At 37.8% G+C, this 26168-nt stretch overlaps 1 protein-coding gene and 1 pseudogene across 6 annotated transcripts; one reads left to right on the top strand and one right to left on the bottom strand.

Moving 5' to 3' along the window:
- The window catches only part of LOC129479376 (ubiquitin-conjugating enzyme E2 R1-like), a 58198-nt pseudogene that overhangs the window by 13761 nt on the left and 18269 nt on the right, over positions 1–26168 (bottom strand).
- Positions 565–20734, top strand: LOC134736308 (putative uncharacterized protein encoded by LINC00032). 6 transcript variants are annotated; one of them, XR_010120241.1, is made up of 6 exons: positions 599–840; positions 7295–7490; positions 8244–8359; positions 9482–9641; positions 10622–10742; positions 20489–20734. XR_010120241.1 is itself a non-coding variant. In XM_063637039.1 (5 exons), exons 2-5 carry the CDS (start codon positions 7462–7464, stop codon positions 20501–20503), a joined length of 297 nt encoding a protein of 98 aa, XP_063493109.1. In that variant the 5' UTR covers positions 599–840; positions 7295–7461; the 3' UTR covers positions 20504–20734. The 6 variants fall into 6 exon arrangements, 1 of the variants encoding a protein (XP_063493109.1); XR_010120242.1 differs by lacking the exon at positions 20489–20734 and adding an exon at positions 15181–15995; XR_010120239.1 differs by lacking the exon at positions 10622–10742.

Here is a 26168-nt window from a genome sequence, read left to right as displayed (position 1 = left end):
CCATAGGTGTATTTTGCTGCTTTGTTTTCCTCTACCTTAACTACTCACAGTGATGCAGGTGAACCCCAAAACTGGGGCTCAGCTCGGGCGGGTTCTTGGCTTTGCTCAGGAAAGAATTCAAGAGCCAGCCAACAGTGAAAGCAAGCAAGTTTTTAAAGAGCAACGTTGTACAGCGAAAGTGGTGGCTCCACAGGGCAGGGCTCCCTCAGGCAGAGCAGCACTTGTGGACTGCCAGCTAGCTCTATTTATACCTACTTATAATTACAGGCTAAGTAAGGGGTAGTTTGTTCACAAACTTTCTGGAAAAGGGGCAGGGAGTTTGTGGAACCACGTAAAGTAACTTTCTGCCATTGCCATGGCATTTGTCAACTGTCATGGCACTGGTGGGAGTGTCATTATTTTATGCAAATGAAGAGCCCAGATCAGGAACTACAGCATGGGTTGCTGCTATATTTATACTCACTCTTAACTGCATGCTCATCAAGGGGAGGGTTATTTTAAATTTTCTAGAAAAGGGGCAGGGAGTTCCTGGAACCATACAAGGGAACTTCCAAGCGTTGCCATGGCATTTGTGAACTGCCACCGCTCTGGTGGGAGTGTCTTTAATAATGATCAGTGACAGCAGAAGTTGCTTTCCTTGCCGGTTTCTGGCAGCTTTCTCTGCTACATCCTGTTTTTGATCAGCAGGAGCCTTACTGGTGCTGGAAAAACAAGTCCTCCTGATCGACCTCCCTACTGCAAAGGAACTTAGGATCAGTTCCTACGGACTGGCTGTGATGGGAAAGAAGCACCAGCACTCGCCTTAGAACTAGCAGCCAAGCCCTTCTAAAGTGCCCAGGAGTAAGTCTTCCCAGCATCACACACCCGGGAGCAGCAGCCTTAAGTTCTAGTCCCTATTCCCTCTTTCTTCCTCTCTCCTGCCACAAGTGTGTCCTAAACATGCCGAACAGTGAGGGTGCTACAGGGGTCCTGATTGATGGTGTTTTTTACAGGCCTTTTAGGGGGTCCCTCAGTTCCTGAAACCCTGGGTTGTAGAGGGAAGCTGTCCCAGAGATGTTTGGAAAGGTGGTTGGCTTGAGCGGGCGTCAAGAGCATCTCTTCCACCCCCAGGAGGAGTGGGCACCAGCTCCCTAGTAACCGAAAGAACTGCTGGGCCCGCGGGGCTCCATGGTGCCCCAGGTGGGTGGACCAGCGCACTGCTCAGATGGGGGCAGGGCCAAAGTCACCAGGTCAGGAAGTCGTGGGCGAGGGGCTTGCGTGGGCGCGTGAGCTCTTTGTGAGGACCAGTAAATGGCATTTCTTGGGAATGCAGGATCCTAGGAAGGTGCCTAGGATGCCGTGCACAAGATTTGCTGCTTGTTAAGAAACAGGTGCAAGGTGTCCTCTCTCCGTCCCTCATCCCCAACATGGAATTACTGTAAGGAGCTTCCTGTGCTCTTGTGAAAGGTGGAAAAGACAGGAAGGAAACTGGCTGTTAGGCCTCTGTTAATTCTGGTGAAGGCAAGGAATAATTACCAATCCAAGGATCCATTCCCAATGAGCTCTAGCCTGAGAAAACGTTCTAAGCGTGCCTTCAAACTTCAAAATTAACCCTCCAAATCTAGCTTCTGGTGAAGTTAAAAAACAAAAACAGAAAAACTTAACACTGTTCGTGATATGGAAGGAAAGTATAATCATGTTTTTTCAGTAGTGCCCCCAAAGCACTATTTAACAGCCCTTCCTAAATCATTGCAACCAAATAAAACCCAGCTTAAGCCAAAAGGCACTTCCGCCTGCTTATCTGGAGTTTACTGCCCTTTAATTTAAAGAGAAATTAGATCCAGGCCTTTATCTTTGGATCCTAAGATAATTCTCATTCTTGTGCGTGCTCGTCTCCTTCCCCAACTATCAAAATGTCACATTTCCACTACACTGTTTTGGATTTCATTCATGTTAATTTCTTAATAGGAAATGAATGGTAAGTTGAAAGACTACTGAGCCAGGAAAAAGCTTATTGTGTGAAAAGGAAGCATGTGTGTGTTAACAACACATGTAGGTTATCTAAAATAAATTCAGAGTTATAAAAAACAATATAATTGGGACCACATCTCAGATCTGAAATCTCTTGTTTGGGCGAAGGGAGAAGGTATAAGTTATCCTGTAATTGATACAGGAAAGCGTATCTTGGAAAGAGAGAAGAGGACGTATTTCTCCTAGTAAAAATTAGGGAAGCAGCTGCCAGGGTGTTGTGGACAGCTGTTACTTCAAGCCTATGTCTTGTCACTCTCCTGGGTTTCCTCAGAAGTGTAGATCTAGCTAGAGTTTTGTCTGTCAATTCTTAGATTGTCATGGTTAAGGGCTGGGGGTTATTTTGTGGTTGAAGCATTCTATAGATATCAGGGACCTTAGAATGTTGAGACTCACTAAAGGAAGGAAAGACTAATGCTTTAAATACATTTTTCTTGTGGACAGAGGAGATGTGTCAGTGGAGAAGACTATATACAGTTCTGCGTAAGTGCTATTCAGTTATTTTAAGTTTCCAAATTGTCATTGCTTGGTAATAAGAAGGTGAATATTTTCTATCCAAAGCATGTCACGTTTGACACAAACAATTATGCACAAACAAGGCCTGTCCTACTGATGTATAGTCACCTTAGTAATAAGGTGTAAATGTATTTTAATCAGTCATGGGAATGAGCTAGACATTTGAAAAACTTAAACAGTGATAGCCGTTGGCTTCTCATTCTCCTTCTAGAATTGATCACTCAGCAAACTACCTCCTGTATTTAAAACTGGGTTTGGAAGGGTTAATGTCCTTCTGATAGGAAGCTACTTCTCCAGGGTATTCTAGAATCTGCATTTCATCATGATTGTAATGATCAAACAAAACGTATTTTCTACTGACAGTCCTAGAAATAACTATGGAAAAATTAGAAAGAACAGAAAAAATGAGTCAGTCAAGGCTGAGGTTGAAGAAGAGCAGAAGAGGGTCTCCAAATGAACTTCAGCACTTGAAGAACTGACTCAAAGCCCTGTGGCCTCCTTGAATGACACAAATGTGAGGCAAGATTTTCCTGAAAATAGCCTGCTCCCAGAGGAAAAGTGAATTGCACCATCAAAGGACAAAGACAGCCTGGAAAGTATGTGATGGACTTCAAATGTCCAGAGACTGATCTTGACTATGATCCTTTCCTCAATTATTCTGCAGAGCTACTTGGGGCATCTAAAACAAAGCAGGATGAGGCTGATCAACAGCACTTCTGCCACTTGAAAACATCTGTGAGTGAAGAGCGCCACACGTCTCTGGAGAGCCAAAGACCTTCTGTTTTACCAGTAAGAAGTAAAACAGATCTTCAAGAATCTGAAGATGATCTTATAATAGATATACCTCCAGTCATGCCTACTTCTAAGAAATCTAAACTATGTAGAGGCTTCAAACATCATTGTAAGGATAAATGGGTATATATCACACCCCTGGAGGAGAAAAATCTTAAAATTAGTGGCACAAAAGAAAAAACAGATAAAACCCAACTAACCACATAAATAGATGATGGCAGTGACAAATTACAACTACCTACATTGCTCATGAAAACATCAGCAGGTATTAAAACTAATGTAAATTTGTATCATTTTAAAACAGTAGCTGAGGAGGAAAAATTTGGGGATAAAAAAAAGCATGACTGTATTTTAGAAGGAGGTTCATCTTCTGCACCTCTCAATGGCAATGAAATACTGAAAGAAAGTTGTAATCAAAAAGTTACCCAAAGAGCGAAAAACAGGTGAAAACAAAATTATGATACGCAAAAAGAAGAAATTAAATGTCGGTATTCACCAAGCCAGTTCCACATTTCTTATTCAGATGACCTTGCAAAAGATGATGTGCCAAGAATGCAAGGTAATAATCAAGACCTCATTACTTTTGAAGACAGCAAATTAGCCAAATTTGATTCTAATCCAATCAAATCTGATAAGGGGTGTACTGAAGATGACACCCCCTCTCATTCTGATGACACTATGAAAGAATGTCTTTAAGTTTCTAATGAGTTCACTGAAAGTGAATCTCATAAGGAGAACACTGCTAAACAGTTTAGCATTTTTTTTTCTTGTATTCTTGTTTTCTTAAACCTAAGGGAGTTTTGCTTAAATACATATTTTATACATGTTCTAAATTCTATACAATATACATGTACATAATACACATATTCTAATAGTTTTGATCAATAATATATTGGAATGACAAGGCAAAAGCCTTGATAAGTGGCCAGCCATAGTGTCTGGCAGAGTTGACAGTTTCCAGAGGCCATAGTACCATATACAGTAACTTATAGTTGATTTCTCAAATTAGAGGATTCTTTTTTCGTTGTTTTTTTTTTTTTTTTTTTGAGATGGAATCTCTGTCGCTCAAGCTGATCACAGTGGCGCGATCTCAGCTCACTGCAACCTCCACCTCCCAGGTTCAAGCAATTCTCCTGCCTCAGCCTCCCAAGTAGCTGGGACTATAGGCACGTGCCACCACACCCAGCTAATTTTTGTATTTTTTGTAGGACGGGGTTTCACCCTGTTGGCCAGGCTGGTCTCGAACTCCTGACCTCAAGTGATGCACCTGCCTTGGCCTCCCAAAGTGTTGGAATTACAGGCGTGAGCCACCGTGCTCAGCCTAGAGGATTCTTTTATAGGAATCTACACATGTAAAACTATTCAAATTCAATTTTTTGTGAATTTTTATTAAAAAATCTGTCCACACTTTGTTGCTTAGATTCATATGGCTTTTTGAGAAACATGCTAAATTTGCCTTTACTAGGCTTCAGAAAAGGATGATATGTTATATTACAAAAACACTTCTGGACTAAAAAAGAGAATTGTACACGATGGCAAATTTGATGAGAGTTATTTAGTTCCTCATCTCCACCCAGCTCAAAACTTTATATAAAGTGCATACTTTGTTATTTCCAGTTTTGTTATTCTAGGACTACTTATCCTTTTGTCCACTAGGGGACACAATTTACTGGCAGTCAGTACACTGATTCCTGCTTGTTCGCGTTTTCCTGTCCATTTCCCCACCCCACCCACAGATCTCACATTTTCATTGAAAGCAGGTATATTATCATTGTATAGCCTCTTAACCATAAATTTCAAAAGTCTATCCTCATTATTCACAGATTCCAAATTTGCGAATTCACCTACTCAATAAAATTGATTTGTAACCTTGAAATCAAGACTTGCTGTGCTTATGAGATCATTCACAGACAACGTAGAGTGGCAAAAAATTTGAATTGCCTGACATGCACATTCACAGTTAAGGCTGAAGAAGGTGACACAGCCTTCTTGCTTCAGCTCACATACTGTAAGCAAATGTCCTTTTGCAGTCTGTTTAGTGCCAGGTTTTTTTGCATCTGTGTGCATTTTGTTGGTGATTTTGTGCTGAAAATTGCCCCTCATTGTAGTGCTGTCTAGTGCTTCTAAGCATAAAAAGGATGTGATGTGCCTTACAGAGAAAATATGTGCTAGATAAGCTTTGTTCAGGCATGAGTTTTAGTACTGTTGGCCACGAGGGTATTAAATGAGATGTCTGTAAACATGACACATACATAAAGCAAGGTGATACATTGATTGACCAAAAAAAAAATGTGACCAGAGACTTACCTGAACCTAACCCCATGTTTGTTTTAGGAGCAGTGGATTCAATGTTCACTAATTCTGAGTTTCTGGTGACTTACAGAGTATAACTACCTGAAATAACAAGAATCGACTTTAGTTTTTCAAAATAATTGTAAACTTTTGTAATTTATAAGTGCTGAAATTCTTTTATGACATATAAAAAAGAAATTGAAGAAGCAGTTCAGTGAGTAGTATTCCTTTAACACTTTTGTGTTTAAAAAGTGATATTTAGGCCGGGCGTGATATATCATGCCTGTAATCCCAGCACTTTGGTAGGCCAAGGCGGGTGGATCACGAGGTCAGGAGATCAAGACCCTCCTGGCCAACATGGTGAAACCCCATCTCTACTAAAAACACAAAAATTAGCTGGGCATGGTGGTGCATGCCTGTAATCCCAGCTACTCGGGAGGCTGAGGCAGGAGAATTGCTTGAACCAGGGAGTCGGAGGTTGCAGTGAGCCAAGATTGCACCACTGTACTCCAGCCTGGCAACAGAGTGAGACTCCGTCTCAAAAAAAACAAAAACAACAACAACAACAAAAAAGATATTTAACAAACTTTCTGCAGGGCAGAAAGAGTTTATACTTCCAAATCACAAATGAAAACCTGAATTTCAGTTCTTCATAGAATAGTTGGATGTCCTCGGGCAAGTTATTTAATTTTGCTGAGCTTCAGTTTCCTTATCTATGAAAGGAAAATTGAGTGCCTACGCCAGGGTCAAATATATGAGTACTTAATAAATGCTAGTTACCCTCCTCTTATTTCTTAAAAAGTTTTTTTGGGTGGCTAACATTATTTCCCTTTGACTGCAAATGTTGTGGTGGTTATAATTTTAATTTTATTGTGCTATGTAAAAAAAAAAAGCCAGGTGTGATGGCGCCTGTAGTCCCACCTACTCCCTGTTACCCCCTCCCCAATTCTTGTATATTAATAGTTTTTGGCTTTGTAAATAACTGTTTCCTTAAAATTCTCACACGTTGAAATAATTGGACTAAAGATAAAGAATTTTAAGATTTTTAAAGCATGTTGCTGTATTACCTTCCAGAAGGGTTTTGACAATTTATAGTCCTTCTCAGTGTTTCAGAGTTCTCTTCCCACAAACCCTTATCTACAATGCACATTATAATTGTTTAAAGCCTGCAAATCTGGTTAAAATTGTATTGCCTTATCTTATATTACATTGCTTTAATTTCTAGTAAAGCTAAACATTCTTTCACATGTTCATTCTCTTAAAGCAAATGTTGCTGTGGAGAAGTCTGCTTGCTATTTCACCCTTTGAGTCGCTTGATACTGTTGTCTGGTTATCCAAAGGATTCTTCCTTTAATTCTGAAGTCCAATAACTTTAGTAGATATGTCTTATTAACTATTCTATTATTTCTGTCTACATACAAACTATCACTTTTGTATGAAGTTTAATTTTTTAGTTAAAACTTTCTTAAATTATGTTTCAATAGTTGTTCAGTTTTATTATTTGCTTATTTCTGGGGATACTCCAGCTATGCATGCATTGGATCACATGCAGCATTACAAACGTGATCAGTTTACTGTGTGGCTGCCTGTAAGGCCCCCAACGAGCTTCTATGACAGAAGAAAGGCAAAATTATCAATTTTATCAATTTTTCATCATTTTCATTTGTTTTATGTTGATGCCCTACAGGCTCCAACCAATAAAGAGATCATTAGACCATTCAGGGTACCAGTCCCACTGCTAACAAGCCCCACTGGAATCATTCGGGCCGGCAAAGCAGTACAGATAAAAGCTGCCATAAAGAGTGGGAAGGCTTTTATTGATGCCACTTCAGAACCGAAGAAAAATGCATCTTCATGTCCAGCCTGTCAGACCCAAAGGAAAGGTTTGGAAAAAAGCTTTTTTTTAAAAAATCACTTACTTAAGAAATGGAATTTTACTTCGTTTTAAAAAATATTTCTTATAAATCCACATGTTACCAAGTATAGTTGAATCAATGGCACAGTTTTACATGAAATAATATGATTGATATTTAAATATTTTGTCTACATCTTTTTTTTTTTTTTTTTTTTGAGACACAGTTCCACTCTGTGGCCCAGGCTGGAGTGCAGTGGCGTGATCTAGGCTCACTGCAACCTCTGCCCCCCAGGTTCAGGCGATTCTTATGCCTCAGCCTCCTGAGTAGCTAGGCAGGCACGTGCCATCACACCTGGCTAATTTTTTTTTCTTTTTTTGTATTATTAGTAGAGACGGGGTTTTGCTGTGTTAGCCAGGCTGGTCTCAACTCCTGATCTTAAAGTGATCCACCCATCTCGGCCTCCCAAGTGCTGAGATTACAGGCATGAGCCACCACTCCCGGGTCAATACTTTGTTTATCTCTAAATGCTACACAATAGTAGTACTATTTTGCAAGTATTTTACAATTGCTTTATCAATTATCTAAATTCATTCTTCTGAATTATACTGGAGTTGGTTATTAAGATTTTTTTGCATTTGAATGTTGTTTTCTTCCAGGTTGCATGTTTCAAACCTATAAAGGAAGTGTTGTGAAATTTTGAATTAATGATTAAACTCTAATCATCTGAGGTTAATGTCATTAAAATTTATCTTTTTTTCCTTGTTCATGAAAACTTCTTAGAATATTCACTCACAATGGACCTTCATCTGGATGTAGTTCTTTCAAGAGAAAACCCGGCTGCAAAACCAACCAGATCTTTCATTCCTGTCAAAAGTATTGCTTCTCTTTCTGTATAGGTATTATAAACTAAGTCTGAACACCAGAATTATATTTCATCATATACTGCTTACATATAGAGTCCCTGGAAGAGCGGCTATATTTTTTTCTGAAGCTTTGGAATTCAGATAAATGCCAGACCCAACAGAGAAAAATGTCAACATTTTTTAGGTTACCGATGAATATAGTTATTTTCATTATGATGTAATTTGTGTCTGTGTCACTCTTAGATGTTTTGTTGATCCTATCCTTGGAAATAGTAGGCATTGTTTTAGACTTAAAACATCTATGGCTATGGTTAATCGAAACCTACTCAACATTTTTTAAAAGGAAAATTTCAAGCTGTGTCCAATGAGGGTGTATATTTGTATATGTATATGAGACAGAGACAGCTCTTTACTAATGCCATCAGTGATATGATGTTGTAGCCTTGTTTAAGTAATTCTTATTCTACTTGTGGCAGGGATTTTCCTCCCTTGTTTTCCAATAATTCTGTAGCAGAAAACCACCTGGCAGTTTTAAGGTTTTCTCCACCCCTAAAATGTCACTGTACTACATGCAAACAATTACTGAGAAGTATAATATTGGCTTGGTTTTATTTTTCCTCAAAGGTGAAGCAGATTAACTGATTTTAAAGTTCTCCGGGTCTTTTTAATAAGTCCTTCAGAAGAAATGCTAAGAGTTTATAGCTGGGATCACTTTAATACTAAGTATACTCAAGTCTCACAAATTTTAAGTCCAAGCAGTTTTCTTAATGATGTGCTATCAGAAAGACATTGGGATATATATTTGAAGGATGGAAATCTACAAACTTTGCTATATTTGAATCAGAGGAGCAAATCCCAGCTTTAGGAATCTAGTTGTGGAACAGTAGTATAATTAGATGAGTGATCAGCTATCATTGCGTACGTGCAAGTAGCAGCACAGACATAGCAGTCTCACTTCTCCCTTTTGTGAGTTTAGGTAATTTTATACTTTGTGTTTATTCTACCTCTTCAACTTCACACTTGAAATTGCTTTTCAATTTAATTTTGATATAACTGACCTAAGGTAGTTTTACTTCTTCCATACACTCAGTAGGAATATTAAACAGAAACATGTCTTCTTCTTTTCTCTAATAACACTTTTATTTTTAACAAAAGGCCAAAAGATATATTTAACAAGATGGCTCATCAGAAAAGACCTTCAGTAACATCAGAATTCTCATCCAAAGTACCTGATGAAGTAAGACAACGCTCCGTCAAACTCTTTGTTGAGAAGTATTTGAAAGTTTGTAAAACAGAGGATGAGGCTGTTTACAAGGTTAGTATTATATAATATAATTTATCTGAAGACACACAAAATTATTACATTGAATAAAAAACTCATGGAGCACAACTAGCAAATAACTTTATTCATTTTCTCTTCATTACATTTTCAAAACCAGGCCATGGGACTGGTTCAGTTCCTTCTTCCCTCTTGGATGACTTTTATGGTCTTTTTCAGTTACCAAAAGTCCCCTGGTTACTTCTAGGGGGCCTGGGCAGGGTGAGGACTGTCTGCTAGCTCCATCCTCTGCACAGGGGCCCCATGGCTCAGAAAACCTAACAAAGGAAACGTGGGTACAGCAGTGGTAATAAGGGGCATGCTTGTTTTATTCCTGATCCTAGGGGGAAAGCTTTAAGTCTTTCTTCATTACGTACAATGATAACTATGGGGTTTTTACATATAACCTTTATCAAGTTGAGACAATTCCTTTCCATTCCTAGTTTGTTGAGTGCCTCATTGTGTTAGATTTTGTTAAATGCTTTTTTCTTCATCTATTGAGCTGTCACACAGGTTTTATCCTTTATTCTATTAATATGATACATTGCATTGACTTTTTATGTTAAATCTTACATTTATTTGATAGATGTTCTTGGTCATGGCATATAATCTTTTTTTATATGTTGCTAGGTTACATTTCCTAGTATTCCACTGAGGACTTTTGTGTCTATATTTATCACAGATATTGTTCTGTAGCGTTTTTTGTTAATGTCAATGACTTTTAAAAATTGCTATATAATATACATAACATAAAATTACCATTCTAACCATTTAAGTGTACAATTCAGTGGTACGATGTATATTCACAATGTTATGAAACTATCACCACTATCCATTTCCAGAGCTTTTTCATCATTTCAAACAGAAATTCTGTACTCATTAAATAACTCCCTATTCCTGTCTCCTTCCAATCACTGGTAATCTCTATTCTACTTTATGTTTCCATGAATTTTCTTTTCTTTTCTTTTTTTTTTTAGACAGAGTCTCACTTTGTCACCAGGCTGGAGTGCAGTGGCGCAATCTCCACTCACTGCAACCTCCGCCTTCCAGGTTCAAGTGATTCTCCTGCCTCAGCCTCCCAAGTAGCTGGGATTACAGGTGCATGCCACCACACGCAGCCATGTTTCTATGAATTTTCTTATTCTATTTACCTCATGTAATTGAAATGATATACTATTTGTCCTTGTATGTCTGACTTCATTTAGCATAATGTTTTAAAGATTTATTCATGTTGTAGCATGTATTCAAATTTTATTTATTTTTACAACTGAAGAACATTTTACTGTATGTATAACCATACTTTTGTTATCCATTTTGTCCACTCAATAATGGATGGAGATTGTAGTTTTCTTTGCAGTAATGATTCTGTCTTTTTTTTGGTCTCAGGGTTATATTGACCTCATAGAATAAATTGGAAAGTGTTTCCTCCTCTTTTATTTTTTGGTTTATAAGACAGCCTTAGCTTTCACTTCCTGCTTGTGCAGGGCCTCAAGGTCAGCCACTGGTGAATGAATAGGACTTTCTGTATTCCCAGGTCTTAAATGGGACACTTGTTAAACCCAGGATTATGTCAGAGCCTTTAAAAATCTCTAGGGTCATCTAATTCTCCAAGAGTTTCTTTTAAATTCCTAGCCAAACTATTGTTTGCCAAACTAAAACCATAGCCCTAGCTAGCTGTGGGTTGGATTCACAGAACTGTTTTTTTCTTCTTTTTTTGAGACAGAATCTCTCTCTGTCCTCCAGGCTGGAGTGCAGTGGTGTGATCTCGACTCACTGCAACCTCCACCTCCCAGGTTCAGGCGATTATCCTGCCTCAGCCTGCTGAGTAGCTGGGATTACAGGCACCTGCCACCACGCCAGGCTAATTTTTGTGTTTTTAGTAGAGATGTGTTTTCACCATGTTGGCCAGGCTAGTCTCAAACTCCTGGCCTCAAGTGATCCACCCACCTCGGCCTCCCAAAGTGCTAGGATTACAGACATGAGACAGTGCGCCCAGCCTATTTTTTTTCTTCTTAAGAAACAAATACAAAATGTAAAATAAGTTACTTTTCATTGGTGGCACCATTTCCCCCCATTCATTAAGTTACATAAATATTTTGCCATATTCATTATATTGCAAGTGACATTTCTTGTTCATAGGCTTTTGGCTTAATATTTCTTTTAATTATTCAATTTTTGACCTAGGCTAAAATAGAAAAAAAGGTGATACACGAAAGGTATAGCAGGAGAAACATGTATGTGAACATAGCAGTAAATTATCCTAAGAAGCTAAGAGATCAAGGTAGTTTATTTTTTCAGTTAATCAAGTGATAAGATAAAACCTGTAATTAGTACCTGACCCTGAATACTTTTTCTCATTAGTAGGGCCATCTTTGGCTTATACCAAGGAATTTATTTTTAAAATAGTCTCTTTAGTGGAATGTGTAGGTGGTACTTTTGGTTGAAAATCAGCTAGATTTGAAATTGGATGTATAAATATAACCGTATTGACAGAGGTTATCACTGAAATATTTAAACTTGTTTTCTGGTTATAAAAGTAACTCACTTCTATGTGGAATGGTATTCTCAACCTTGTTTTCATTATCATCCCCCTAAGAAATCTTTGCAGACATTATTTTTTCTATCACCTCCCTCTTCCCCCTTCATAAAATTAGGTGCCAAGGGATAAGATTTTATAGGTAAGATTGAGTTTTGAAGAACCATATACAATCATAGTATTTAAGATTTTTTTCATCCCTCAAGAGTCAATTTTGCTCCCTTGTGGGCAGTATCAGTTCCATCAAGAATGCATGGATGGCATAAATTCAAATAACATAGAAAAACGTAAGAAGTAAAAGGCAGCCAAGACAACTCTTTCATATTTCTTATTTAGACCCTTCTATGTATTGCTGCAGAGATGTATATAGTTTTAAAATTTTTAATGAATATAATAATTTTATATATACAGTGTGCCCAGCTATTTTCACTGAATAAGGTATCATAGAGGCCTTGTCAGTTAATCTAGAATCTGTTGACATCTAGATCTATATCATGCTTTTTATAATGGCTACGATATTCTATTATGTCGAATCTATACTGTAGATATTCTTTTCTATAGAACTTATACTAAAGATGCAAAAGGTAGCTGGGCATAGTGGTGGCCCAAACACATTTGGATATTTTAGAGTGCTTACATTTTTTCATATACAATTTTTTTCTCTGACTTTTGTAGATGATTATTTCATATAGAAAAAATATCTTTTTCTATATATTCTGTGATAAACTTAAGTGTAACCTCTAACATTTTCTCCTACCTGATGATATGTATCCTAGCACAAATTCCTGTACACAGAAGCAAGGGTCTGCATGTTTGAAATTGGTAAATATTACTAACTGCATCCAAAGAGTTGGCCCATTTATATATTCCCCTTCAGTAAAGTAGAAGTATACGTGTTTTTTCTCACACCTTGCCAAAGCTTATCATTTAGCCTCTCTCAGAGTGCAATGGTGTAGCGCAAAAATGAAGTTAGTCTTTTTTCTTTTCTTTTCGAGACAGGGTGAGGCTCTGTTGACCAGGCTGGAGTGCAGGGGTTCAATCCTTCGCCTCCCATGGTCAAGGGATCCTCCCACTTCAGCCTGTTGAGTAGCTGGGACTACAAGCATACTCCATCACACTCAGCTAATTTTTGTATTTTTTGTAGAGATGGGGTTATACCACATTGCCCAGGCTTGGTGTCACGTACGTGAGCTCAAGCAGTCCTCCCACATAGACGTCCCAAAGTGTTGGGATTACAGGCATAAGCCACCACGACTGGCCTGAAGTTAGTCTTTTTTAAAAAAATTTATTACTGGCAGAGTTAAAGTGGTTCTTGTTTTTTTCTTTCTCTCTCTTCTGCATCCCTCTTCCCCCTCCCCCATTTTTTATTGGTCTATTCATCTGGAACAACCTTTGCCTATCACCCTTTTAATGTGCTGCAAATCCATTCCTCAGTTTATCGCTTGCGCTTCTGCCTTATTTATGAAGTATTATTACATAGATGTGATTTCAAAGTGTAATCAGTCTCTTTGATTTCTGGGTTTTGTCTCAGACTATTCCAACCTCAAGAACATAAACTATCAATCTATGATTTTTGTGGCATTTCTTATGTATAACACTTTAAATAGGAGTTTGTGGGTTTTGTTTGTTTCTTTGTTTGCTTGCTTGTTTGTTTGTTTTGAGACAGAGCCTCACTCTGTCACCCAGGCTGGAGTGCAGTGGTGTGATCTCGGCTCACTGCAGCCTCTGCCTCCTGAGTTCCTGCCTCAGGCTGTCAAGTAGCTGGGATTACAGGCACCCACCACTACGCCCGACTAATTTTTGTGTCTTTAGTGGAGATGGGGTTTCACCATGTTGACCAGGCTGGTCTCGAACTCCTGACCTCAGGTGATCCGCCCGCCTCAGCCTCCCAAAGTGCCGGGATTATAAGCATGAGCCACCACACCTGACCTCTTTAAATAGATTTAAATACATGTGTTAATATATGCAGGGTCTGTTAGGTTAGTCTTTACAGGTTAAGCTAACTTTCCCCCCTTCTATTCATATTAAATGTAGCACATAGAAATGGAACGTAGAGGTCTTAGTACCTATTTTAAATATTCCCCATGAAAATAGAAATGGTTTGCAAGTTTTTACAGTTGTGGTAAATTATAATATAAAACATATCGACTCAAATTTAGACATAATCTATTATATAAAATGTATTAATTTGAGCAAATATCAAGTCTTGACATTTTTAATAGTTCAGTAGATTTAACTTTTTTCCCAGCTTGGAATTGGTTATGAAGATATTTGGACTCACATGTTGGATACTTGTTTTAAGATTAAATATTTTACCATGCTTATATCTTTTTTAATGTGCTATGTGTTTTCATGGAACAGACAAGAATAATTATTAATTTCAGAGAATTTCTTGTATCTTTTAGTTGTGCCTAGAAGCAGTAATGACAAGACAACTGAATTTAGAGAGTAGGAACAGAAAAATAGGCCAGGCGCAGTGGCTCACGCCTGTAATCCCAGCACTTTGGGAGGCCGAGGCAGGTAGATCACGAGGTCAAGAGATCGAGACCATCCTGGCCAACATGGTGAAACCCTGTCTCTACTAAAAATACAAAAGTTAGCTGGCCATGGTGGTATACACCGGTAGTCCCAGCCACTCGGGAGGCTGAGGCACGAGAATTGCTTGAACCTGGGACGCAGGTTGCAGTGAGCTGAGATCGCGCTACTGCACTCCAGCCTGGCAAAAGAGCAAGACTCTGTCTTAAAAAAAAAAAAAAAAAAAAAAACAAGGGGGGGTGCTGGGGGAGGAACAGAAAAATGGTAAGCTTACTGTAATAATAGTAATAAACCTTGTAATTGTTACCTTAAGGGGAAAGTAATCTTGGTATAGTACAAATATTAAATTACTGTGTTTATGAAGGGTCAACTGCATACGACGCATTTTTTATATCCTTTTAAAAAATTAGTATAAAAACACCATGGAATACTGTGCAGCCATAAAAGAGTTCATGTCCTTTACAGGGACATGGATGAAGCTGGAAGCCATCATTGTCAGCAAACTAACACAGGAACAGAAAACCAAGCACTGCATGTTCTCACTCATAAGTGGGAGTTGAACAATGAGAACACATGGACACGAGCGGACCGTCACACACTGGGGCCTGTCCGGGTGGGAGGCAAGAGGAGGGAGAGCATTAGGACAAATATCTAATGCATGCGGGGCTTAAAACCTAGATGACGGGTTGATAGGTGCAGCAAATCACCATGACACATGTATACTTATGTGACAAACCTGTACGTTCTGCAAACGTATCCCAGAATTTCAAGTAAAATAAAAAAATAGTATAAATAATAATAGTATAAATAGTAGCTGGGACTACAGGTGCCCGCCACCAAGCCCGGCTAGTTTTTTGTATTTTTTAGTAGAGACGGGGTTTTTCACTGTGTTAGCCAGGCTGGTCTTAAACTCCCGACCTCAGGTGATCCACCCGCCTTGGCCTCCCAAAGTGCTGGGATTACGGCGTGAGCCACCACGCCTGTCCTCTATGTGTTTTTAAAATCACAATGAGAAATTAAAAAATAAAATGAAAATAAGAAATGCTTAGCATATAAGAAAGTGAAGCAGTGAAGCCCGCGAAGATACAGCGAGTTTGCTTACTCCCAGCTTGTCTGGCACTGTCCAGATCTTACTGCCGATAGTCCTGCACCCTGAGTATAACCTCAGTCCCAGGCACACCAGATGTTCGGACATTCTATATGAAAACCGGAACATTTAAAGAAACGGTGTAAACAGAATAAAGGTATTTTGTTGAAAATAAAGTATAATGCTATCCTTACTTGGGAATCCCATTGCCTTTAAAGCGAAGCATATTACTGGGATGTAAACCTATATTTTTCTCTCTTGGCTCTTTAACAGATTCTCCAGATCTGTCTTATTTATATTTCCTTCAAAATACTTTTGTGGTTTCTATCTTTTCTTCTTTCCGAGCCACACTTCAGCTTCATTCCTTATGCACAGGAGAACCTGTTCTTGGTTTCTTTTCTTCCAGGTTCTGACTTTTAATCTGCCCAAATTGTAACTGGGGCATTTATTGACAAAGAGAAATTTGAACATGTAACAGCCTTTTTTTTTCTTCTAATTTTTCAGTGGTTTCTAATTAGGTAATTTCCTGAAAATTAAAGTTCTTAAAGTCTCTGATTTATTAGTTCATCATTCTTAATTTTTTAAGTTTTCTATCATTGTCTAGTAGAGTATGCCCAGTTGATAGGATATCTGAGGGCATATTATCTCTCCATCAGTTTATTTCTGTATTACACACACTTTCTCTCCATTCTCTTCTGCAGACATTCTGCACCACCTCCCTCCAACAGTTGTAACAAAAATGTCTCCAGACATTGCTGAATGTCCCGGCGAGGGGGCAAAATTTCCCCTGGTTGAGTACAGCTGATAGAAATAATGCCCAAATTTCAAGATTTTTTCCAAAGTGGTCTTCATATTCAATTCCCAAAGGTGTACTTAACATTGTTCTTTCTGAGCAGAGTACTTTCCCCATTTTCTCTACCTGGAGAGAACTCCAGGAAGCTGGGACTGGCCAGACGGCAGAGCTTGACCCAGGTTCCAAGACTGATGAATACCACAAGCAGAACGGTTAGGATGGCCTCTTGTTTGATTCATCCTTGTGACAAAATAATTGGCCCTCAGCTTTAATTGTAACAACTAGCTGGGGCAATAGCAATGACTCTAGAAGTTCTGCTATTTGGGGTTTACTTTTTACTGGGGACAAGTTGCTGTCATGGTTCCTCTCTGTTTTCAAAACATACCAAAATCATGCACTACACTAAAGACCCAGTGTCTGTCACTGTAGATGCTAATCTGAATTCCCTCTGCCCTATATAAACCTCAATGAGAACAATTAATTTAGCCACTTTGGCTGATTTAACATGTGGCAAAGCTTGGCATTCAGGAGTTTTGTGATCAGTGATGGTATATCCAGGCTGGAAGGTCCCAACCTCCTTCCAGAAGTAGGAGCCATTATCATAGAGCATAAAGTCAACTTAGGAGAGAAGGGTTTCTGATACATCTAACCTAGAGTGAGACAGTGATCTGGTTTCAGTAGCACCATTGTGTGTACATGTTGAGGGGTTCCCTTATTGGACAAAATGTACAGGGTAGCAAGGGGTTTTTGGCAGCAAAGGATTGTGCTTGGGTGGGGAGGAGCCGTAATATTTCATTAGAAGTAAGTCGAGAAGCAAACGAGTGCTGATTGGTGCATTTTACAGTGCTGATTGGTGTGTTTTACAGAGCGCTGATTGGTGCATTTTACAAATCCCTTCTAGGACCAGAAAGTTTCTGATTGGTGTGTTTCACAATCCTCTTGCAGGACAGGAAAGTTCCCCAAGTCCGCACTCAACCCAGGAAGTGCAGCTGGCCTAACCTCTCACTGCCAGAGGCTAATTTCCATCCTGGTATTTCTCAGGCCCATAGACAGTGTAAATTCAAATCCAAACCAATATGGCTATTGAGTTATATTTAAAAATTACCTTTTTTTTTTTCATTTTTTTGTCTATCCTATTGGAACCAAGACAAGCGTATATTTTCACTTTCTTCTTATGGGGGTGGGATTTTCCTAGCCCAGGCACTTAACATGCTTCTCTTTAGAAATCCTAGATTTATGCAGAACGCATTTTAACCTATATTCCTCCCTGCATGGGCATCAGTCTCTGTCTCCTGAATTAGGTGCTCATGGTTCTGGGCCAGTAGTTACTGGGAGACACCCCAGGGCAAATGCCAGATGAGGACTCACACCTCTGGATTCAAATTTTTTTGCTCTTCTAGATATCTGAAAATTTGCCTTACTTTGACTCAGCCCATGCATTAAAGCAGACGCTTTTAAATATTTTATGATGCATGTTTTAGGAAAGGGTCTGTCTGGGTATTTTTTCTTTCGATTTGCATTTTTCATTCAATTCTTCTTTCACACTATCCTAAGCGTTAATCAACTCGTCATTTATGTCAGTTAGTACAAAACTTCACTATCCTGTTCATTATCAGCATTTCGTTTCGTTCTGCATAAGCCAGACTATTTATCTAAAAAAATTTAAAGAAATCTAAGGCCTTAAAGGATTCTTTCCCAAGGACTCTACTATTTGTATTTAGAGAAATGCTCATTTTTTCCACTGTTTTACTTTCTTCTTGGGTCACACTCTTTGATAACTGCGATCTTACAGAGGATGACAAAAGAGGGCCCACGCTAAGACAATGATACCTACTTGCCCTTTTGGATTTTATTTTCTTAGTGTTCTCAAAATATTAATAAAATGTCGAAAACAAATTATCATCAGAATGTGCTCCTCACTTAAAATTTCTCTCTTTAATAAGTTTTTGTTTCCTAGTTCCTTTGGTACCCTAATGTTTAGGTAAATATTCTCTGAGGAAAGGATGTGAAAGTCATAGCAAAATATGTGCTGGATTTGAATGAAAAATATCTGTTTCATAAAAGTTAAGCAGGCAACCAAAACTTACCTTTTTTAACCTAAATTATCTAGACATGTATTTACATTTCTGCTTCATTAAAATATATTTGAGATTGAACGTTCCTGAGACAGATTTTGGAATGCCCTCTCTAAAATATATTTTTTATCTTTTTGGACTAAACAGTTATTTAAAAATGAACTTAATGATTGCTAATTACTCAGTTATCTAAACACTTATTTAAAAATAAACTTAATGATTGATACTCAGTTATTTATAATGCATTTCAAAATTAACTTTATTGTCTAAACCTTTTAATACAAATGTATTAAATTATGAAACAGGGAATTGGGTATTTTTGTTCAAATATCTATTCTCATCAGACTTAAACTATCACTCAGCTATATGATTAAAAATGAATTGCAGTCATTAAATTATTTCCCACTTATTTGTGGTATTTCTCCATATTAAAGGAGACAAACACTGCTCTTTGAATCTGATGATAGTTCTATTGATAATGGCCATCACAATCTACTTACGCATTGTTAATAAGATCAAGGCATGAATAAAATTTCTCCCTTCTTTCCACTGAAAAACTACAAGTATAGGTCTTTGATAAGATGCTCCAACCATGGCCGGGCATGGTGGCTCACGCCTGTAATCCCAGCACGTTGGGAGGCCGAGGCAGGCTGATCACAAGGTCAAGAGATCGAGACCATCCTGTCGAACATGGCAAAACCTCGTCTTGACTAAATATACAAAAATTAGCTGGGTGTGGTGGTGCGCACATGTGGTCCCAGCTACTCGGGAGGCTGAGGCAGGAGAATCGCTTGAACCCAGGAGGCAGAGGTTGCACTGAGCCAAGGTCATGCCGCTGCACTTCAGCCTGGCAACAGAGTGAGACTCCATCTCAAAAAAAAAAAAAAAGAAAGAAAGAAAAAGAAAATGTGAAGCTCCTTATTATTTCGTTTTAATTTTAGGAATTCCACTTCCTAGATAAGCAGAACATAGAGCCAAGTGCTATGTTCTGGTTGTTTTCAATGGGTACATTTATGTTCTTCCCCAAATTATAATTTATTAATGTTTAACTTCCATTAGATGAGTTGATTACTTTTCATACCCCATTGACTAAAGGAAACCTAATTCTACACATAATTCAAGGGGATCTGTAAGTAAGAACATTTTTAAATTAAACCAACACATGTGCATTGAAAATCATTCAAACAGTTTGATGGGCAAAAAAACAGTGAAAACCAGAAATTTTGTTTTTTCCTTCCACAGACCTCAGTCCTGTTTTTCAGAGTTAGGCAAGATTTATCATTTTCTTTTTTTACCATATGCTATTCTCTTGAACTGTAAATAATGTTATATAATCACCTAATTTGTTTTATCCATTTTAAGTAATATCCCTTGACTTTATGAACGGTAGAGAATATAGCTCATTTACCCCACTTTCTTCTTCTAAAACTGTATTTCCAATTTAGTCTTTAATGTATAATTCTAAGGGATTTTTTTAAAAATTTGCTTTCTCTAAATAATATACTTACAGTGCTTAGTTCTTTGCTTAAGTAATATACTGTTTAAATAATATATGGTCCATCCAATTTGAACAGCACTGATTGGCTCAGTAGGATGTAGAGATTAGTATACAACTTCCCTCCCCTCCAACATTCCCTGTCATAGCTTTAGACTTTTATCAAATATGGATCTATGCTTATATTTTCACTTTATGTAAATTACATCCTATTTTGTAATTATAATAAAGTCTGTGCTTTGTTCATAGGTTAATTTTGATCATGGAATCTCAAGTGAATTGACAGCATCATTATTATGTTTTCTTTTTTTTTCAAACCACAGTCGCAGGTGGCGTGATTTGGTTTGTGTGAAGGCAATGAAATGATACATAGATACACCAAAGCCTCCCAAAAGAATCCTGGTTCCAAGATTCAAGAAGATGGATTAATGTTTTTCCATTAATTGTTTGAAATCATGTCATTTTTTCACTATGTGTCATCAATTTTAAAGTACTTCTGAGAAGACATAACCATCTACATGAGATGGCATTTTAAATTCATAAAAATAAAATATTTTCCTCAACTTTTATACATTTATGACACATTATTTCTTATTTCCCAGGAATTTTACTTACCTTTGTTTTGAATGATTAAAAAGGAAAAATAGCACTTTTTTCAGCACATCGCCAAGATAACCTAGTTATTATTCTTCTCTTTATGAAGTAATTGAATTGGGACAGACAGCTTGCCAGGCCTGCTGCCACTTGTCAGCATTGCATCCCTACTTTCAACCACACTTGCATCTAATGACCATCTCTTTCATTAAATTTCTTTTACACCTTTTCTTCCTGAATGAGTGCATGATAGTTAATTTTCCTGTGCACTTGCATGTCTCAAGAAGGTTTTAATTCTTTTTGTATTGCATTAATATTTAAGTTAAATTTATAATTGCAAAATGATTTATACTCAGAACATTGAAGACTGCTTTGTTTTGTAACATCCTGTCAAAATGATGAGAAGTCAGATCATCCTTTAGGGAAAAATTGGTTTTGATTGGCATCAGCCTTTCCAACAGCAATGTTGGAGACAAGAATAAAATGAAGTAATATTTTTCAAGGATTAAAAGGAAACAAATTTTAATACTTGAATTATTTGCAGCCAAAATCTTTTAAATATGAAAGCCCAGAAAGAGACGTTATAAAATAAGGCCTCAAAAGTTTTATTTCGAATAAATCCCTTTGAAAATGCCTAGAGGACACACTCCAGTAAGAAGAGAAATACACCGTGGTGTTAGAATTGAGGGTTCCAGAATCAGTGGTGGTGCTGTTTATCATACCCTAAAAAATACATGAAAATATAACATATTGAAAACAACCCTGAGTAAACTTCACAAAGTACCTCCTTCGACAAAGGGCTGTCGTAACGGAGAAAGCAAAACCAGAGGTGGCAAGAGGAGGCTAGAGTACTTATTTGGTTTGCTGAGTTGATATTAATTTTGACACATGGAGGAAATTGAGAAAATTAACATAAATAATGATATGACCACCATTACAATGTTAAAAATTTCCAGATTTCAAACAAATAGGAAAAGATTTGATCTATAGAGTGAGAGGTACAAATAGGAAAAAAGAAACAGTAAAGAAAGTATGAAAAATCATAAAATGAGATGACAGAAAGAAGTCGTAACAGAACAATAATTACATAAATCAAAGGCTAAGATTGTCAGGTAAAATTTTTAGGTGTCAAAAAAACACTCAATAAAACCTATTGAAAATAAATTAGTGGAAAAAATATATCAGGAAAATATGAATAAAAAGAGCTAGGTCCAATTTTTGATAAAAATTTGAATTCCAGTTGATAATATCCTTAAGAAGGAAAAATCTGTAGACCAATAGAGAGAAAGGAAAGGCACACTCAGACAAAGAAGATGTGTATGGAACACACCAGGGATATCAGAAGAGGCTGCTCATGGCCGGGCGCGGTGGCTCATACCTGTAATCCCAGCACTATGGGAGGCCGAGGTGGGTGGATCACCTGAGCTCAGGAGTTCAGGACCAGCCTGGGCAGCAAGGCAAAACCCCATCTCTACCAAAAATACAGGAAAATTAGCTAGGCATAGTGGCACATGCCTGTATGTGGTTCCAGTTACTTGGGAGGCTGAGGTGAGAGGATTGCTGGAGCCCAGGAGGCAGAGGTTGCAGAGACCCCAGATCGTGCCACTGCACTCCAGCCTGGGCAAGAAAGTGAGACCCTGTCTCAAAACAAAACAAAACAAAACAAACAAAAAAAAGAAGCTGCTCAAGACCAGACTTAGCTCCTGGGCCTTGAACTCCAGTCTCATCTCACACCCTAAGATTCCTAAAGAGTCAGTAAGTTAGTTCACCCTACCCCACTCCTGACTTTTGGATGTAGCACAAGTTTCTAAACATATGCAAACAGTGAGGACTTCTATTTTGACAAAATAAGAAGAAATGGAGTCAAGGCAACATATAAAAGATATTTTTGCCAGTTTTACTAACAAAGAAAAATTGTATATATTTAAGGTGTGCAGTGTGATATTTTGATGTACATATACATTGTGAAATGGTGATTACCACAATCAAGCTAACATAGTCATCAGCTCACTTGGTTACCTTTTTACTTGTGTGTGTGTGGTGGAGAACACTTGAGATCTACTCTTTCAGCAAATTTCAAGTATAAATTATTATTGACTTTAGTTACTATGCTGTACATTAGATCTCCAGAACTTATTCATCTTATAACTGAAAGTTTGTACCTTCTGACAAACATTTTTTTCTTTTCCCCCAACTGCTAGGCCCTAGTAAGCACCATTTTACTCTGTTACCATGAGTTTGACATTTTCTTAGTATGCATATAAGTGAAATCATGCAGGATTTTCTTGTGTGTGTTCCTGGCTTATTTTACTTACCATAATAAACTCCAGGTTTATCCATCTTGTTACAAATGGCAGTATAAAGGCTAAATGATATTCCATTACATATGTGTGTGTGTCTGTGTGTGTGTGTGTGTGTAATACATTTAAAACATTCATTCATCTGTCAATGGACACAGGTAGTTTCCATATCTTGGCTATGTAAATAACACTGCAATGAACATGTCAGTGTATATATATTTGAGATAGTGATTTTCTTTACTTTGGATATATACCTAGATGTGGGATTGCTCGATTATATGGGAGTTCCATTTTTAATTTTTTGAGGAAACTCCATACTGTTGTCTGTAATGGCTGTACTAATTTACATTCCCATCAATTATCAACTAAGCACAAGGGTTTCTTTTTCTCAATATCCTCAGCAACATTTGTTACCTTTTTACTGTTATAATAGCCATCCTAATAGATGTGAGGTGATATCTCATTGTGCACTTTCCTGATGATTAGTGATGGCAAACATCCTTTTATTGGTATATACCTATTGTCAATCGTATGTCTTTTAGAAATGTATCTCTTCAGGTCTGATATGGTTTGGCTGTGTCCCCACCCAAATCTCATCTTGAATTGTAGCTCCCATAATTGCCACATGTTGTGGGAGGGACCCAGTGGGAGATAGTTGAATCATGGGAGCACTTTCCCCCATACTGTTTTTGTGGTAGTAAATAAGCCTCACAAGATCCGATTGTTTTATAAGGGATATCCTTTTTCACTTGGCTTTCATTCTGTCTTGCCTGCTGCTGTGCAATATGTGCCTTTAGCCTTCCAGCATGAGTGAGGCCTCCCCAGCCACATGGAACTGTGAGTCCATTAAACCTCTTTTTTTTTTGAGATGGAGTCTCACTCTGTCACCCAGGCTGGAGTGCAGTGGTGCGATCTCGGCTCACTGCAAGCTCTGCCTCCAAGGTTCATGCCATTCTCCTGCCTCAGCCTCCCGAGTAGCTGGGACTACAGGCGCCCACCGCCATGCCCGGTTAATTTTTTGTATTTTTAATAGAGACAGGCTTTCACCGTGTTAGCCAGGATGATCTCAATCTCCTGACCTCGTGATCCGCCTACCTCGGCCTCCCAAAGTGCTGGGATTACAGGCAGAGCCACCACACCTGGCCAAACCTTTTTCTTTATAAATTACCCAGTCTCAGGTATGTCTTTATCAGCATCATGAAAACAGACTAATACAAGATCCTTTGGAATTGTCTGAGTTCCTAATTTATTTGGATATTAACTTCTTATCAGCTGTATAGTGTGTAAATATTTTCTCCCATTCTTTAGGTTGTCTTTTAATTGTATTTATTGTCTCCTTTGCTGTGCTGAAGCTTTTAGTTTGATTTACTCCCATTTGTCTATTTTTGCTTTTGTTGTCTCTACTTTTGGTATCAAATCTGAAAATTTATTACCAATACCAGTATCAAGGAGCTTTTCTCCGATATTTATGTCTAAGAGTTTTACAATATTGGTCCTATGTTAGGTCTTTCATCCATTTGAGACGATTTTTGTATGTAGGGTGAGATAAGGGTTCAGTTTCATTCTTCTGCATGTGGATATCCCGTTCTCCCAACACCATTTATTAAAGAGACTAAACTTTTATCATTGTGTAATCTTGGCCCCAATGCTGAAGATCAATTGATTGTAAAGGCATGGATTTATTTCTTTCTGTGCTCTCTATTCTGTTCTCTTGGCCTACATGTCTGTTTTTATGCCAGTAACACACTATTTTGATTACTATACCTTTATAATTTAGTTTGGAATAAGGTAATGTGATGCTTCCACTTTTGTTTTTTCTGCTGAAGGATGTTTTGACTGTTTGGGGTCTTTTGTGGTTGCATATGAATTTTAGAATTGCTTTTTTCCATTTCTTTGAAAAATGCCCTTGAAATTTTGATAGGGGTTGCATTATGTCTGTAGATCATGCTGAGTAATAGGGATATGTATCTTCTTCAAATTCTTTCATCGGTGTTTTATAGTTTTTGGTATATACAAATTTTACAGTCTTATTTAAATTTATTCCTAAGTAGTTAATTTTTTGATGCTATTCTAAATGAGATTGTGTTCTTTCAGATGGACTCTCACTCTGTCACCCAGGCTGGAGTGCAGTGGTGCGATCTCAGCTCACTGCAAGCTCCGCCTCCTGGGTTCACACCAATCTCCTGCCTCAGCCTCCTGAGTACAGGTGCTTGCCACCACGCCCGGCTAATTTTTTGTATTTTTAGTAGAGACAGGGTTTCACCGTGTTAGCCAGGATGGTCTTGCCCTCTTGACCTTGTGATCTGCCCACCTCGGCCTCTCAAAGTGCTGGGATTACAGGTGTGAGCCACTGTGCCCGGCCCGAGATTGTTTTGTTAATTCTTTCTGGGATACTTCACTGTTAGTATATAGAAATGTAACAGGTTTTTTAAATGTTAATTATGTGTTCTGCAAATTTGCTTGTTTCTTAATTTTAACAGGTTTTAATTGGAGCCTTTAGAATTTTCTCTATATAAGATCATGTCATCTTCAAATAGAGACACTTTCACTTCTTTTCCAATTTGGATGCCTTTTATTTCTTTTCTTACCTAATTGCTCTGGCTAGGACTTACAGACTTTTTCAGAAACCCCCCAAAATAATCTAAGGGAGTCCATTGTCACTAGACTTGCTTTATAAGAAATCTTAAAGGGAGTTCTTCAAACTGGAATGCAATAAGACTAATTAGTATCATGAAACCATATGTAGTTATAAAAAGTCACTGGTAAAAGTAACTATACAGTCAAATTCAAAATATTCCTAATACTGTAATGATGCAGTATAATCACTTTAACTTTTAAAAGGTTAAAAGATAAAAAAATTACAAATAAATATAACTACAAAACAAAGAAAAAAATAAATGCTGACATCAAAAAACAAAAAGTGGAGGAAAGTGTAGGGTTTTGTATGTGATTGAAGTTAAGTTGTTATCAACTTAAAATAGATCATTATAACTACAATCATACATTTCTTAATGTGGATATGTTCTGAATAATGCCTCATTATGCAATTTTGTCATGGTGTGAATATCATAGAGTATACTTACACAAAATTAGATAATACCACCTACTA

Source organism: Symphalangus syndactylus, chromosome 3 (genome assembly GCF_028878055.3).
Source record: "Symphalangus syndactylus isolate Jambi chromosome 3, NHGRI_mSymSyn1-v2.1_pri, whole genome shotgun sequence".
NCBI lineage: Eukaryota > Metazoa > Chordata > Mammalia > Primates > Hylobatidae > Symphalangus > Symphalangus syndactylus.
The sequence above is the reverse complement of the archived record's forward strand: the minus strand, read 5'-3'. Positions and strand labels throughout refer to the sequence as shown.

What these genes read in the sequence shown, in the direction of transcription:
- LOC134736308 (XM_063637039.1), top strand. Translation starts at nt 7,462, where the DNA reads ATGTCCAGCCTGTCAGACCCAAAGGAAAG. An exon ending in CTGTCAGACCCAAAGGAAAG is followed by an intron (nt 7,491 to 8,243) that starts GTTTGGAAAAAA and finishes AAAACTTCTTAG; the next exon opens with AATATTCACTCACAATGGAC. An exon ending in ATCTTTCATTCCTGTCAAAA is followed by an intron (nt 8,337 to 9,481) that starts GTATTGCTTCTC and finishes TTTTAACAAAAG; the next exon opens with GCCAAAAGATATATTTAACA.